The sequence below is a fragment of the Colletotrichum gloeosporioides genome (assembly GCF_011800055.1).
Source record: "Colletotrichum gloeosporioides strain Lc1 chromosome Unknown consensus_28, whole genome shotgun sequence".
Lineage (NCBI taxonomy): Eukaryota > Fungi > Ascomycota > Sordariomycetes > Glomerellales > Glomerellaceae > Colletotrichum > Colletotrichum gloeosporioides.
In genome coordinates this window covers 385,494-402,368 of record NW_025544673.1, presented here as the reverse complement: position 1 = coordinate 402,368, position 16,875 = coordinate 385,494, and the positions used below count along the sequence as shown (strand labels likewise).

The following is a 16,875-nucleotide window of genomic DNA, read 5'->3' as shown; positions in this document are numbered from 1 at the left end:
AATCCACGTCTCCATCAGGCATGGCTTGCTGTGCTCACTCTGCGGCTTTCCCGCCAACGCCGGGCTGTCTTGGGCCGAAGACTTAGGTTGCGCCAGCTCTCTTTCGGGTCGGCGAGGGGCGCACAAGCCGTCTTGCTATTCGGCGATCCATCCCATGTGTACGCCTCTGCCAACGACGGTGCCTGGTGTTCTCACATCGGGGGCGCACGTCTACGTGGTCCAAGTGCCAGCCAGCTTCCGCGAGTCGGTAGCTCACAGAGCTGTCCTTCTGCTGCCGCCGCCGGTGGGACAGCAGGCGCCTCTTTGCATTTTCTCATTCGAGCGCCCGGGCGGCACACGGCGGGAGGAGGGCATTGAGGCTTGATCTCTTACAGGGGCTTGATCAGCTCTTTTAGAACGAATCCCTCATGTAGACCAAGCAGTCGCTTCATCTTCAGGTTCAAGGCTGCGGCTGACACACTCTAGAGTCCCTGAACCGCGCCGTCGGCTTTGCGTACCTCGTCTGATGATCAAGAGAACTTGGTTCCGTCTTCTGGTCTGAAGATAGTCGGCTTCCCACGTTCCTGTCCTCATGGCATATCTCGCTCGCTTGATGATGACGACGAGGTTGGCGCCGCCATTGCTTTTTCCAGCAGATCCCGTCCTTCGGTCAGGTCTTCGTCGCACGCCGCGGATGTTAAATCATTGGGATGTGATAGGGCTGGCTGTGGGACCTCAAAGTCTGGAACTGGGCGCTTTCATCTGGCCAACTGGATTGCAAAGACTCGCTGCTTGTTTGCGACAGACTCTCCTAGCGGCTCCGGAGCATGCGCCGCGGTGATAAACGACGGGATGGAGACTCAGATCCCAGCCCGATGGAGAGCAGTGTCTCAACGCGATCAGCATCCATTGGTCCGTGTCCAAGGAAATATTTTCGACGGCTCTTCCTGTAGATCGGCAATTGGCAACAGCAAGATGCCGCAGCATCGCCGAGAAAACAAGGCATGAAAGCCACCAAAGCCATACTGCCATGCACCCTCGGACGACGACGTATGGTGGCAGAAATACGACTCCGAATGATGTTTGCTCCGGCATAAGGGTGTTGGCAAACACACACACCATGGCCATTTGTTCGGTCAACCCATGTCGTCGACGCACATTTCAGCCAAACAAACAGTCAAGCCGTGCCAAAGCATGCGTCTCGGTCAAGGAATGTTTGGCAGGCAACCGTGGCTCATCCTACCTGGTTGTCCCCTTGGAATGGCGTTGCTTCCCGTAAACGGTGCAAACGTCGTCGGGATGCCGGATCCATTGCAAACGCTGGTCGTGTTTGTCTCGAGCGGCGTGGGTTCTCCACAATCGTGCCCATCTGCAACAGAATTCCTTGGGACAGGAAGTCCAAGATCACCATAGTGTCCCCAGCAGCAACCTGTGCCGCATTCTTGAGGTCATCATCCGGCCCGAGGTGAGGGATGCCTTTGGGAGCCAGAACACACAAAGGAGACCACAGACAAAGAGGTTCCGCGACAACGGTACCGGCTTGTTCCCGCCTTCGCGAATCGATATTTTCCCTTGACAAACTTGATGAGGTATCGATACAGAGTGTGCTTTGTTCAACGCAAGCTACGCCTGACCCCTCGTCGAAACATACGCGTTCTCACGACGAAGACGGGGCTTCTCTGACCTTCATCTCGGCCATATTCCACCCTCGTGTGCCCCCACCCAATCGCTTGGTGCATTAGAGAGAAATACTGCTCTCACTTGGATTGACAGACAACCGTCAAAGCTGAGGCCAACGCGGGGGGCAGTGGAGCATGCGAGATCAGTTGCGTCTTCTCAGCTTCATCTGTCAAACTAGGAATCAATAGTGCCGTCTTTTCAGCGCTATGCGCCGCTTGAGCAACATCAACATCCACAGCATCCCTCACCATTGGCCGTCGGGACTCACCCCAGACTCTCTTCCGTCGAGCCGTCTTCACGCTGTGCTCTCTTGGACTGTAAATCACTGCCTGATTTTGCTCTTGGAACGGACAGGTACCTCGCCCGGCTTCCCAAATATCGTGACACAAACCACTACCTTGGCCAATGTAACCTTTTTGAAGAGAATATGGGTGTCCTATTATGCCCCGGCCCCCAGCCGTGCGCGACCATGCTCTCAGACATGCACGATTGACCCGCACTTTACATTTCTACTTGTCAACGGTGAGGCCTCGGGCACGTTTGTTTGAGGCTCCCAACCCGTCTTCGCCTTTTGCCCGATCTATCCCTATCCTCCGGATCTGTCTCTTGTCTCGAACCTCCGGCTGGTGCGTGCGTCGCTGACAGTTGGGCCCTCCAATTTACACATTGGACAAGCGCCAAGAGCAGACTGTGTCGTTGGCCCGATCTTTATAGGCGGCGGCCAAGTCAGCCACGAGCAAACAAGCGTTCCTTTCTGGATTCCTGCATCAAACATCATCACTCGGTGTGACAAAGATTTGAGAAGCGAAGGTGATGATTTACCTTGCATATGCTAGGTCTATTCGGCATGCAATGGCAGGGCGGCGGTCCGCCTCGCCTGTTCTAATCCGTATCTCTGCCATCTAGAAGAGCGGCGTTTGCATTCCGAGATTTACTCAAAACCAACCCACATGAGCAAACAAACTCGCGATGTCACAGCGTATGCATCACGCTAACCTCGCAGCCGCAGCGAGAGCGCGGTGCACGGCACGTCGTCGATTTTGGCTCGCCAGCACCCAGCTGCCCTGAAACGAGAGCATCCTTGGTGCCTATGCCGTGTGTGTACGTGGCGGCGGTGGAACCGCGCCGGTGAAAACGAGCGAGCCGGCTTCCTGCAGCTTCTACTGGATTTAGAGAGGGAGGCGTAGGAGGATCACTGCCTTCTGCATGGTACGAATGTTTGTTCTAGATGTTCTGCGTTTGTTCCTGCGCATGCGCATCGGCTGCGTGCTTTTCTATGGGTATCATTGTCATAACTCACTCCTCGCGGGAAGTCTTCCTCGTCTGCGCGTCCAATGGTTGAAGAAGCTCGAGGCAGGAGGAAATCCCAGCGGTTCCGGCCAAGATCGTGACTTGGCCGTCGGGGGGTTCTTACCTGTACATCGCCGGCACCGCACCGACCGTGATTGTCCACTTACCGGGACGACATCCCGTATGCGAGCCCCGGTCTCACGGCCGAGCCGGTCCTCACTCCTGATGCCACGCCGTGCTATCCGTCTCCACGACCTCCTGCTGGACCTCATCCTTCGTTGACTCCTCGGCAACAACCTCGGGTTCATGCTTACCTTGCTGCCCCTCCTTGACTGTCTCATTCTCCGCCTCCGCGACCCCGTTCGCATTCGAATTCGAATTCTCTACAGCCCGGCGTATCATCGCGCTAAGAAGCGTAAGCCTATCGCCGACAAGATCACCGCTCGGGGGAAGAGCGTCGCGGACGGGGAGGAGCCGCTCGAGTACCTGCTGCTGCCAGTCGCGCCGGCGGCACGGGAGGCACTTCCCCGGCCGGCGGAGGACGCCCTGGGCGTCGATGGCCGGGCAGACGGTGCCCGCGCCGGGGGTGGTTATGGATCGGGGGCAGAGCCAGGTGATGTGGTGGCCGGAGAAGCAGCCGCAGGCTGTGTAGTAGATGTTTTCGGCGGTGCACATTGCATTTGGGCCTGCTGACGGGGGTTGTGTGGTGGTTTCTTGGTGCTAGGGTGTTGGTTGGGTTTCTCTAGACGAGGGCGGTGATGTTTTAGTCCCATCTTGGGCTTCTTCTATAGAAGGGATGATGAGATTGGGAGTTGTTGGTGAAGACTGTGTTTCATTATGTTGAGCGGCTTTGTGTGGGATCACAATGGCTCTGTGTTGAAGCGTGGGAGTCATCGTCGTTGTTCGAGCAGAAGTTTTGCAGTCAAAGGCATCGACAGTGGGCGAATGTTTGAAAGAGTAATGGGTATGATGGGGAAGGTCGCGATGTTCACTGTGATATGTTATGTATCTCTTCATTCAGTCAACATGCGATTGAGAGTGATGCCTCGATAGTATCTCGAGACACTTCAAAGCAAGACCATGAGGGTGTAACAGCCCGGGCCGTGCCGAGAACTTGTGCATTGTTCACGAATAAGTTGAACTGAACAACGACTTTGTGCACATGATGGCTGTGTTCAGCTTTGATCAACTGGATCCATAAGGTTGAACATGAACAAGTCATTGTTAAGGATGCCTGAGAAACACCGCCTGTCGCATGCCTCTGGCTGAGGGACACTTTGAATTACTGCTTTTTTGTTCTACTAACGGCTCGAGGATCGAGAGCGCTTTAAGGTAAACCGTCATGAAACCATTACTGCCATGAGCTCCGAGCATTTCAAGACGAATCGACAGTTCTGCAAACCAAGAATGCATGTACAAAGTTCTAAAAAAAGTCATCTTCTACCCTAATCTGAGCCTCATTTTATCATGATCATGCCTCAGCGTCTCTCATCTAATCCACCAACCGCGCAAGGTGAACCCCGTCGTAAAGCGGCATCAGCCAGCTGTCCAGCCTCTCGTCCTCCCTCACCATGCGGTTGAACTCGCGCAGCTTCTCCACGTCCTCGCTCTTCCAGTACGCCGCCCGCTCCCCCTTCTCGCGCTGCACCCACGGGTTGCCGTCCGAGTCGTCCGCGACGATGCCGCGGCGCAGCACGTTGTCCGCGACGATCAGGCCGCCCGCCCGCAGCAGGCGCTTACCCCCGGAGGCGGGCGAGGCGGAGAGGATCGTGGAGAGGTACGAGGGGTAGCCTGACTTTTGGGCGTCGATGAAGATTAGGTCATAGGGCTCTTCGGGCTGGAGGGTCGGCAGGCTGAGGTTGATGCTTGCGTTAATAGGGAGGGGGGCGGATAGGAGAAAGGCAAGGGTGCAACGTACGTCTGGAGGGCGTCGCCGACGATGACGGATGCGTTCTCGATGCCGTTGGCGTCCCAGGCTTCCTGGGCTTGCTTTGCGTAGTTTGCGTCGAACTCGAGGCCGGTTACTGTGCCGTTGGGGCCGACGGCGTGGGACCAGACCATGCCGGAGTAGCCGACATATACGCCGATTTCCAGGACTGAAACTTGTTAGTTGTTGTTCTTCATTCATGAGAGTTGAAAAAGGTGTCCTTCTCTAGTGAGAATTGTACGAGAATGAGAAAACGAAGTGATTTCGTCATCCAAGTAACCTCCTCCGTACGAAAATCAAGCAATATGGACAACGGTAACAAGAAACCAGACCAACAAGACACACTCACGAAGGAGCATCTCACTACGTTCTCTCACTACGTTCTCTCTATTCCATCCGGAACAAAATTGAAAAAACTCACCCCTCTTGGCCCCAATCAACTTGGCGAGCCAGATATGGTTCTGCGCCTGAAAGTTGCTAATCATGAGCATCGACGTCTCAGGCTGCGTGGTGTCGATGTGGTCATGGTACGCGACAATGTGCGCCGGTAGCGGCGTTGAGCTGCTCTCCGAGTACGCCGTCACGTTGCGCGAGACCTGCTCGTTGGGGTACAGGACCGAGACGGAGGACTTCATCTTGAGGCGTGCTCTCGGACAATACCGTTTCTTCTTTAGACGGAGATTTTGAAGCTATGTAAATGTGAGTGATTATCCCAGAACGAGAGTGAGTATTATGACCCGGCGCGGAGATAACTCACTTGGTGTGCCGGGTATGTGATTACCCGAGTAAGGCAGCAGACACAGCTAATAGACAGAGGTACAGGTGGATGGACGACGGTGAACTTGAGAGATGACGAAGAAATGCCAACGGTAGCCGAGATGATGGTGATTTATATGGGATTCTTCACCACCTGACTAAAACTACACATCACCTTCAACGTCAGGAACGCCGTCGACATGGGTATCCGTTGTCCCACCTCCCCGCTCGGCGCGAGGTGCCGGTTCGGCGGGCACGCGACGTCGCTCATTGCCCCTCCCCCTCCCCCGCCTGCCTTCCCAGTTGCGCAATCACCCCGCCAAAACCTCTCACCTCTGCTTCCCACAACCATCCACACCTTTGCCGTGGTCTCTTCCCGAGCGCAGGACGGGATAGGCAGAGAATGAATCTAAACTGCAGACTAGCTGATTTGCCCAGTACCAATTGACGAACCAGATCTGCCCTGACTCGGCCGACGATCGGCTCGGGGATTAGATGCTGTTGCTTCTGCCTGCAGGTAGGGCGTGCGTGCATGGATGGCACGGCGTTACCGGGAGTTCTTCACGACCTCCTATCCCGCCCTCTTCTCGAGACCACGCAAAGGATCGTGAGATCCGGTCTGATAATCAACGTGACCACAGGCCAGAAAAGCTTCGTCTGCTCCCGCGTGGTTTTGACAGCACCTTGCGCGCGGGAGCTTATCTTGCAGACGGGAACCGATTCTGCACTCACTGACACACACGCACGCACATACATGAATGGCATGTACACGCTACTTGTACCTACGTCGCATGCAGTCGATAGCACGGGTACATGTATCAAGGTTCGTAACACCGAAGATGAGACGGATTTTCCGTGCTTGGTCTCTGCGCGGGCAGCCAGGTTTTTGGAGGGACGAAACTGTTGGACTTGCCGTTTCGGGAAGGAGGGGCAATTGCGAAGTTGTGTTATTCGAAACGGGCAAAATTCTACGGTAAGGACTTGTATGCTTGTATTTGCGGACAAGTCTACTGCAGATCGCCATTCTCTACCTACCTATCCAATGGCTCGTATGATTGAAGAAAGAAGACAAGTGATTCATAACGATTGCTGAAAATTCAAAGTGTATTACTGCGAATCTGCCTAGTTTCTAGATTCATTACATGCTCTACTTTCTTCCCTTTTCTCCCTCTTTGAAATTAGATTCCACCGCAAACACTTTCTTCTTTTCTTTTATATTATACTATCAACCTGGCGCGTACAAGTGTACAATGTCCCTTCTAAGGTCCCAATGCCAGCAGGAAGAAGCTGAAGAAGATCGAGCGGCCTCTTTCAAGACCACTGAAACCTTCCTCCCCTTCCTCCCATCGCCAACGGGGATCCATTGCTTCCAAGAGCTATGATAGCGCTTAGAAGAAGGCGAAGGCCATGGCGATGATGGCAGCCAGGGTGAAGGGAGCCTGGAGGCTGGAGCTGCCTGCGGTGGCGACCTTGCTGGGCTGGGCCGGGGGCTGGGCGGGGGGTTGAGCGGGAGGTTGAGCGGGCGGCTGAGAGGGAGGCTGAGAGGGAGGCTGCGAGGGAGGCTGCGACTGCGAGGGAGGCTGGGCAGGCGGTTGGGCAGGCGGTTGGGCAGGCGGCTGGACAGGAGGCTGCGAGGGAGGTTGAGCAGGCGGTTGAGTAGGAGGCTGAGCCGGGGGTTGAGCAGGAGGCTGCGCGGGCGGCTGCGAGGGAGGCTGCGACTGCGAGGGAGGCTGGGCAGGCGGTTGAGCAGGCGGTTGAGCGGGAGGCTGCGCCGGCGGCTGGGCGGGGGGTTGAGTAGGAGGCTGAGCCGGGGGTTGAGCAGGAGGCTGCGCGGGCGGCTGCGAGGGAGGCTGCGACTGCGAGGGAGGCTGGGCAGGCGGTTGAGCAGGCGGCTGGGCAGGAGGCTGCGCCGGGGGTTGAGCCGGGGGTTGGGCGGGAGGTTGAGCCGGGGCGGTAGGCGGGCTGACCGGAGCCGTGGTGTTGGTGTACTTCTGCTTACTGGGGCTGGTGGTCGGCGCCGGGGGGGCGGGAGTGCCCCGCTGCGAGGAGACGATGACAACCGGGGGCGGCAGGACAACGACCGGAGTGGTGGAGTGGTGCTTCTTGGCGGACGTGGTGACGGGCGGCGGCGGGATGTTGCTGTAGTAGGTCACCGTGGTGCAGGGCTTGGTGCCGTTCGCGGGGATGGTCGAAGTGATTTTCGTGTAGTGGATAACCTTCTTGGACGAAGAGGGGCAAGGGGTGGTCTTGGGCTTCATCGATGTAGTCTTGTGCTTAGAGGTGGTGCAGGGAGTGGTCGTCTTATGCTTGGAAGTGGTACACGGGGTAGTCTTAGGCTTAGACGTGGTGCAAGGTGTGGTAGTCTTGTGCTTAGACGTGGTGCAGGGAGTCGTCTTCGGCTTGGACGTAGTGCATGGAGTTGTCTTCGGCTTCAACGTGGTGCAAGGAGTTGTCTTCGGCTTCGACGTGGTGCAAGGAGTTGTAGAGCGCTTGAGGGTGGTGCAGGGCGTCGTCGTGGGCTTCTTGGATGTGGTGCAGGGCGTCGTCGTGTGCTTCTTGGATGTGGTGCAGGGCGTCGTCGTAGGCTTCTTGGGCGTGGTGCAGGGCGTCGTCGTGTGCTTCTTGGATGTGGTGCAGGGCGTCGTCGTGTGCTTCTTGGATGTGGTGCAGGGCGTCGTCGTAGGCTTCTTGGGCGTGGTGCAGGGCGTCGTCGTGTGCTTCTTGGATGTGGTGCAGGGCGTCGTCGTAGGCTTCTTGGACGTGGTGCAGGGCGTCGTCGTGTGCTTCTTGGACGTAGTGCAAGGGGTCGTCTTAGGCTTCGACGTGGTGCAGGGAGTCGTCTTCGGCTTAGACGTGGTGCACGGGGTGGTGGTCCGGCGTCGGGTGGTGGAGGTGGTGCAGGGCTCAGTCACCTTGCGGGTGATGGTGAAGGGGCCCCTAGTGATGACCTCAGTCCTGGTCTTGGTGATGGGGTCCACGATGATGTCCGTCTTGGTGGTGGTGACCGGCTTCGGGGGGAGAACGACGACCGGGGGTGTGTCGACCGGAGGAGCGGGGAAGTCGTGCTCGGGCGGGCTCCAGGGAGCCGGAGGAGCGGGGAAGTCATGCATGGGCGGGCGCCAAGAAGCCGGGCCGGGGTTCGGAACGGGCATCTGGGCCCCGGCAAGCCCGGAGAGGACTGCCACAGCAGCAGCAACGGTCACCTTCATTTTCGAGAAGGAGGGTTAGGGAACTAGAAGAAAACGATTGTAAGTTGGTAACGATTGACTGAGTGAAAGGGTTCCCGCCTTCCGGTAATGTGAGCGAACGACTGATGGATGAGGGGAGAAGAGAGAAGAGAAACCCTTGAATCTCCTTCAACCATCTTATACGGCGGCTCACTGGGCAGTTCCTCGGCTTGCTGGTGTGCCGGCCTTGATGGCCAGTCGGTCAACTTGTTGAGAACGTCGAAGCCATTGCAGCCAAGTTGAGATGGGTCGAGACGCGCCGAGTCGGGTTGGCGTATTGAAGTTTATGCAATGAGCTCCTGATATTCTAACCATGTCCGTCGGACAGGCGCTTTTAGAAGTTCATGGCTGCAGGTGAAACTTTTCTTATGGCATTAAGAACCTCTTTGGCGGTCGTGGCTGGAGCAAAATGTCGGCGACGCTGCCGGAAGTTTTTTCATCACTCAATTGATCGGCGATGCTCCTTGGGCATTGGAGGCAATGTTGCGACTTGTTGAATTCTTCACATGGGTCTCGATGAGCCCGTCTTCATAGATGGCGAACAATCCTGAATCTGTGCCTTAGTATTGATGAAAACGCTTGGGTACATATGATGGAGCCTCTATGTTCGGTTCTTTGCTGAATCGTCCACCACTCGCTTTTCGGACTGCGATATGTCATAATTGGCAGACCAGGGCGCCGTATGTCGTGTCGTCATTTCTACGACACACAGAGTGATGATCTCTGCAAGCCGTCTGGTAGGTCTGACTCGAAAACGATAAAAGTGGTGATTCTGGCACCTCGACCCGTCTCTTGACGAAGTCAAAGGGCTCCGTGTCCAGTGCTCCCAAAGCTCCCGTGCTTCCGCGGTGTCCCTTGACACTCATCCGTGTGTGTTCTCCGTTTCGTTCTCCGACCATGCTACGCTATGTATGCCATCTCTCGACTCCAATCTTTTTTTGATTCGCGCGACAAATACACAACCCCAGCCCCTAAACGCCATGTTGCCATGCAGCTCAATCGTCGGATTCGCCAGAAAAGAGACCGAATCTCATCCGGTGGCTCTGTGTCTGATGTCAGCTTAGGGCATCCTTGCGGAAGTGGTGGGAGGAAACGTACAAAAGGCAGCTTGGGGATGACGACTCCCAGGACGGCCAAGAAGTTGATGATGAAGTAGGCCAAGTCATAGTGGGTGTAGTGCGTGCTGAGAAGGAACAGCATGATGGGCACGCTAAGTAGGAACTTCTTTGCGGGGGTGTACTGAGCGCCATCGTCAATCTGCTCCCACATGTTGAGGTTGTCAAAGGCTCCGCCATTGAACTCGAATGGTACGCCACGGACGTAATGGAACATGATGTACGATCCGAACATGTAGGAGATATTGGTCAGGGTCCATGACGTCTCCTGGGACACGCCAGGCATGATGTCGTAGAAGATCTTTAGGCAGAGAATGAGGACGAAGTGGATGGTCCAGGCACCTGATGATTGCGGTGGTGTTGTCAGTTTTTGTGTCTCAATGGGGAGGGGAGGCACGCGACAAGCACGAAAGGGGGGAAAAAGCTTCCTGCGGAGCTCTGCGCGGGGTTCTCTCACCTTTGGCATTGACCCAGTTCGCATTCAAGTTGGGCACAACGGCCTGGTCACTTATTTGCTCGAGAGTCTCGGGCGGCTCGTAGTGGACTTGAAGAATGCTGCTAGATCTTCTTCTGCGGGCACCGGTATCCGCCATTGTTCTGTACGATCCGCTGCCACGTCGCGGAGGATTGGTGGCCGCGTCGTACGAGACGGTGCGAGAAATGAGGATTGGGGAAGACAGTTTGGCGGTGTTGAAGGGGTATCGGGAGAGAGGATCGGGTTATGTACGAATAGAAAGGGCGAAGGAGATGGAAGCGGGTAGTTCGGGATCGTCGTTCTTGGTCCAGATGATGCTGGAAGCTGGGTCGGCGATGGTGTGTGATGGATGGGATCCAATTTGCTCTGGCAGCCCCCTTGATGATGTCACGGGGTTCGGCGAGCAATTCGCGACGGATGAGGCGCGGTATTCTCGATAGTGGTGATGATGCGAATGAATTGATGGGAGCGAGAGACGAAGAAGCAGTCGTCGAGACTGTAGACGGTGGAAGGGAGCGTTAAGCTGTAAATGTTGGGGACGGTGTCGTCGTAATTGGCTACTTGGCAATGGGATGAAGGAGAATTAGATATTCATAGCAGCGGACGAGGGACCTCAGGCCTGATGGGGACGACTGGGACACGGGACAGGAGAGGAGGAGGAGACTGGACCCCGACACGGACTCCAGCAAGTGTCCTCGCGGACGTGGAGGCACACAGGACACACACTGGACACACTGCCTGCAAGGGCAACCAGCGAGCACTTCCCAGCTTCGACCCACTCCGACCCCGGCAAGGCGAAGCAAGACACGACGAGATTGGTTCCGAGTGGACAAGCTGGGGCAGCAGCATCGACTAGCGAGCAACTGGGCCACCGCCAGCACTGTGGCCACCACTAGCCACTGGTGAGCCAGCAGCTGCTGCCAGCTCTCAGAACGAGCAGCTGCCAGCCCGCCCCCCCAGCCGACACGAGGAGCGGGCAGGCGAGCGAGCAGAGCGTGGAGCCCCAGTCGCGAGACGGGTCAGGGTCGCTCATTCATTCAGGGGACCACCCCAATTTGCACCGCGAGATTGGCAGTACAGTGTTGGCAGGCACTGGCGTGACTTCCACTGAAGAACCCCAGGCAGGGCAAGAAGCAGGCAAGAAGCAATCCGCGGCCTGCGATTTCTTCATCTGCCTTATCTTTTGAACTGGCCTGGCTTGCCGCCAACGCTGAACAGAACATCCAGCCCAGCCCATCAACCAAAAAGAAACGAATCGACTCCGATCGCATACAGAAGACACTTTATCTTGCCTAATGGGCCCCGTAAAGACGCGCCTAGCGTAGCACAGCACACGTCACCCACTCCTCCTCCCCTCAGAAGCAAGGCGAGGCAAAGCAAAGACTGCAAAACAACGCAGAGCACGGGCTGAGACCCGCGACCCGGGAAGGATCACTGACGACCCGAGGGATGCTGCAGCAGCGCAGCACCTCACACGGTCAGATGGACGGCCCAGACCCGAGCGAGCATTCGACGTGCCACTGTCCCGCCGCAAGCTATCCGTACTGTCAGCTACCCTGCATGTGCATCTCGCTGCCGGACCGCCTGCCTGGCTGTGCAGCACCGGAAGGACGGAGCACTCTGCGGCATAGGGTTCGCCAATGCTATCTGCTAGCGGAGCCGGGGAGGAACCAGGAGAGGGGTTCCCCTGGCCAGTGTCTCCTGGGAACATGCCCCTATTTCCAGACATTTTGCGACGAGAAGCCCAGACGGCTGAGGCGGCTGGCCGGACGGGAAACAAGCACACTGGCTGGAAACTCAGAAACGCACTGTCGATTTCGGTTGTAACCGTTGGGTCGAGACTGAGTCTGTCTGCTCCTATGTTCCTGTACCAAGCACCAACGGCAACACGCGGCATGAACATTCCACCACCACCTTTTTTCGTAGCAGGCTAAGCTAAATCCTAGGCCAAGGTAAGCTTAGAATCGTCAGAAAACACGCCGATACGGTTCACAAACTAAGGACACCCACGCCAATGTCATGCATCTCCCAACATCTGGGGGCTCTGGGATCTGGCCACGCTGGGCAGACGAGGCCACGGCCAGATGCAAAGGAATGGCACACCAAATTGCCTGGCGTTATTGTGGAAGCACTGTCCAGAAGCCAGACTCACCTCGGTACTCCGTACCCTCGCCATCCAAGACATACGGTGTTGCTCGCCCTTCCCACCCTTTCCCCCTCTCGACCTGACGAAAGCTACTTCAGTAGCAGGTTATCTGAGCTAAATCTGTCTCTCGCCTTCTCCACTAATCGGGCTGTGCGATAAGTTATTGACAGTAGTGGTTCGTTGCGTTGCGTGGGATGAACGTTCAAGTCCTGGCGTTCCGGGATATCTCACCGAAGCCGAGGAGTGAATCTGCAATGCTGATGGAGTATCAAAAAGTCTGTTTCCCCATTCGTACCGAGCCCCGTTTGTCGTCTGCCGATATCTATCAAGCTGCCCGTGTTCATCTGCCGTCGTTACTCTTAGCCTGCAGAGATCAGCAATACTTTGGACGAGAAAGACACGTCAAATCGCCCGTTGCGATACCGCGGGAATCCGTGGCGTGTCTTGCTCCAAGAGGATCAAGACAACGCGAGACTTGCACGCAACTCGTGAGGCATGAGGCCACAAGCTGGCTGTCAGCTGTCAAATCCTGGCGCTCATCATCTTTTCCTTTTCGCATCCATCACCCGCAGTAGTTCGAGCCCTCAATCGCGCGCCCTCTGCAGGGCTGCGCTCGGTTCAGGGACAGGAACAGGACCAGGAACCAGACCAGCAGTGCGACCAGTGACCAAAGATCGAGCCTCATCTCCGACCACAAGGGTTCTGGTTCTGCTAGTACCTGCTCCTACCAAACCGTGAGGGTTGCATGCTGCCGGGTTGTAATTAGATGGAAAGCGATAGGTCCAATAATGCCGATTCTAGAAGTCGACACTTTCGCTTCCGCATCTCGCCCAGTGGAAGCGAAACCGCCTCAGGTGCTCCCAATCCATGCACTGTCAAGTGCCTTAATTAGTGATGCCCCAGAACATGAATCGTCCTTGAGGGGCAGTTGGCACTGTGCAGAGGCCCGCACCTCGAAAAATCGATCCCAACGGTGTGGACGGCAGGCACGGTTCGACGATGCAGCGCTGCAGGAAGGGACGTGCTCGGATTGTGTCGGCTATTCTTCGGCCGACGACCCCCGGTTGGTTTGTGACGTCGAACAAAACTGGATACCTGCATACAATTTTTTGACCCAGGGCGGCCAATTCATCGCGGACGCGATTGACGACGACGTACAACCCGCGAGATCGACCATCTCTGCGTCACCAGGACGCCAAATTCTCTTCCAGGACACATAGACACCGACTCTTGCGCAATTTTGACCTAAGAGATTGGGTTCGAGACGGCCGTTTCGCGCCAAAGCGTCTGTATTCTCTGCGATTCCTCAGGTCTTGTAGACGTCCATACGCGAACCGTCAGACATCAACGATATCAAAGGTTTTGGAGTCCTTTCATCTATCTTCAGGAAACTCATCGACTTTTTGATCGTTGTACTCAAAGCTTCGACGTGGGTCTCACGAAGTTGAAAGAAGCCTAAATCTTAATTCCGGCCTTGTACAGACTGTCGTGGCCAGTCGGCCTCACTCATCACACAACATGGAAACTTCAGAACAGGCAGAAGCAGTGCCGGTATCTAGCGAGGTGGTGGAGGCCACTGAATCAGTAGAATCGCAGCAGCCGTCAAAAAAGCGCTCATTGGAGGATATGCAGCAGGACACTGAGCCCGACGCATCAGAGCCTCATCAGGCATCACCACCGGAGCTTGAAGCCAAGCGGCCAAAGACCAGCCAGGAAGATAAGAATGGGACTGCGGACGTCGTAGAAGACGAGAGTGCTGAGGAGGGTGAGCTGGAGGATGAGGACGACGCATCTGAGAATTCAGACTTTGGCTCAGAAGAAATGGATGGTGAGGAGGACGGCGATACGAGGCCGGCGACGACGGCAGCCGTTGAAAAGCCCGATGCAGGGGCGCAACGGACGACGCGATCCATGGCAAAGGCCCCGGCCCAGGTTGGATGGAATCAAGGCATCACGTCCCAGATTCGGACTTCATTAGGCGGGGCTGCGAAAACTGCACCAGCACCGTTCAAGGCTAAATCAAAGGAACCAACGCCGGAACCCGAGGCTGAGGCCAAGGCCGAATCCGAACGTCAACCCGCAACAGAAGCCGCGCCTTCCCAAGCTCCTCCACCTGCCCCCGTCGACAAGGACACCACAAAACCCAAGAAGAAAACACGACAAGAACTTAAGCAGGAAAAACAAGCTGCCCTAGCTGCCTCGGGCAAAGAAAAGGGCCTAGACGAAAAGCCGTTTGAGCACAGTGGCCTGCTCCTTCATTTGCCTGCCAAGAAAAGTCTGTTGCAGCCCAAGGGTAACAACCTGGGCGCGGGCGTTTGGAAGGCCAAGTTCAAGAGCTGGTGTCAATCTTTCATCAGCCGCAACATCGACCAGCAGGACCGGCTCAACGCCGACATCGTCGTCGCTGCTCTGCAAGCATATATCAACACTCGCGCGCGCTGGACAAAAAAGAAGCAGCAGGGCGCCGCCCTAGCCGAGGCCAAAAAGCATCAAACGAAAATTGACATGGCTGCGAACCTGGCAACCATCCTGAAGAACGACGATTACTTGAACATGACCACAGGCACAGGCACCGAGGATTCTCCCATGGTCATCGACGACGGAGACGACGATGATGTCCAGGAAGTCCCGCCTCCCAGCAAAACCACACCCGCCGTCGAGCAAACCGCTGATTCCGCCAAGACGGAAGACTTGGAAGGAGCCGCCCATGCCCCACCCGCCGATACCCAAGAAGACGAGCTCTCGGACGACGAGATGGAGAGCGGTCGACCTGGCCCGGCTATCATGAGCGAGGAGGAGGATCTGGCTGAGCAACGCAGGTACTTCCCTGGCCTTCCCGAGTCTGAGCGAATTTGCATCTACTGCGCTACCCCCGGTCATATGTCGTCTGCATGCCCCAAGACGGCCTGCAAGTTTTGCGATTACGAAGGCCACTTTTCTTGGAATTGCCCGACTCGCGAGAGGTGTACTAAGTGTCGCCAACTGGGACACGGCAAGGGACAATGCACGGAGAAGCTCATTCACCTGGATGAGGAGGGCATGGAGTGTGCCACGTGTGGCTCCCAAGCCCACGAAGATGATGACTGTGAGGACCTCTGGCGGTCTTACCAGCCTCGGAGAGGCGCGATCAAGAAGGTCAACGTTCTCCCCGCGTACTGCGGTGCATGCGGAACCGAAGGACACTACTCTTCCGACTGCTCTCTCCACGCCAACAAGCCTCGCAGCAAGACTTGGGCACTCAAGAACAGAGACCTGTACTTCGACAAGAACGCCACCGAAGGGCCGATCAGCAACTTTGCCAGTGTGCCCAATGCACCCCAGCTCCAGATCAAGGGTGCGTCCGCCGCTCGCAAGCACATCTTCTATGCCGATAGCGACGGGTCTGAAGAGGGCGAGTTCCTCGGCCAGAAGGTGAAGCCGCGCGCCCCGCCCGGAAACATTTCCATGTCGACCAATATCCAGCTTGGCAATTTCGGCGGTCGTGGTGGACCGCAGTCGCAGCCTCAGCAGAACGGGCGCGGCCAGCAACGCGGTGGTGGTGGTGGTGGTGGGTGGTCAGCGCAGCAGCCTCCTCTTCCTCCTGGACCTCCCCCATCTGGCCCAGCACCGACTGGCTCGTACTCGCGCATGTCGAGAAGCTACAACAATCAGAACCAGTCGCGACCGCAGGCTCCGAGCAACGGCACTGGCCGGGGTGGGCTGCCTCCCAAGCCTCCAGCACCGCAACACGGCTACCACAGCGTCGCCCCACCTCCTCACAACGGACCGGGACCGAACGCGAAGAAGCCGCGGACTAGAGGGCCGGGGGGCAATGCGCCTACGGGACCCTCGCACCATCAGCAGAACGGTGGTGGAATCTCCTCTGGAGGAGGAGGAGGACGCCGCAGGGGTAAGAACAAACGCGGTGGGAGGCAGGGATGAAGGTTCTAAATTGATTGGCTGGCGCGCAACGGCGACGTTGGCGTGTGGGCGTGCCGCGAGCGCGGGTGGACGGATCAAGCTGTCACGGGTAGAGAGGACCGACGTCGGGGAGGCGGGAGAAAAGCAGCAGCACCAGCAGCAACGCAACACCAGCAGCATGCGCGACGACTTGTACGACCTTTTGACATTGCGCGAAATCAGATGACAGGGCGCGGCGCGAGTGAGGAGCGCGCGCGCTGTGGGAGGTGGGAACGGAACGGGGGATGGTCAGCCTCGCCTTTTCGGTTGGGTGCAAGACCTTTTGACGAATGCGCGCCGCGGAGGCATTAGCTTGACATTGGCAATTGGAGACGGAGACG

At 56.8% G+C, this 16,875-nt stretch overlaps 3 protein-coding genes across 3 annotated transcripts; 1 reads left to right on the top strand and 2 right to left on the bottom strand.

Moving 5' to 3' along the window:
* Positions 1-4,441: 4,441 nt before the first annotated feature.
* GCG54_00012018 (O-methyltransferase MdmC) lies at positions 4,442-5,511 on the bottom strand (the record flags this gene model as incomplete). The annotated part of the gene is made up of 3 exons (XM_045411906.1): positions 4,442-4,802; positions 4,868-5,045; positions 5,298-5,511. 3 exons carry the CDS (start codon positions 5,509-5,511, stop codon positions 4,442-4,444), a joined length of 753 nt encoding a protein of 250 aa, XP_045266779.1.
* A 4,343-nt stretch (positions 5,512-9,854) lies between these two features.
* Positions 9,855-10,567, bottom strand: GCG54_00012017 (Protein ORM1; the record flags this gene model as incomplete). Its single annotated transcript, XM_045411905.1, has 3 exons — positions 9,855-9,902; positions 9,958-10,316; positions 10,432-10,567. The coding sequence occupies 3 exons, from the start codon at positions 10,565-10,567 to the stop codon at positions 9,855-9,857; spliced, it is 543 nt and encodes a 180-aa protein (XP_045266778.1).
* Positions 10,568-14,113: 3,546 nt separating this feature from the next.
* GCG54_00012016 (uncharacterized protein) lies at positions 14,114-16,516 on the top strand (the record flags this gene model as incomplete). The annotated part of the gene is made up of 1 exon (XM_045411904.1): positions 14,114-16,516. One exon carries the CDS (start codon positions 14,114-14,116, stop codon positions 16,514-16,516), a length of 2,403 nt encoding a protein of 800 aa, XP_045266777.1.
* Between the last annotated feature and the right edge of the window lie 359 nt (positions 16,517-16,875).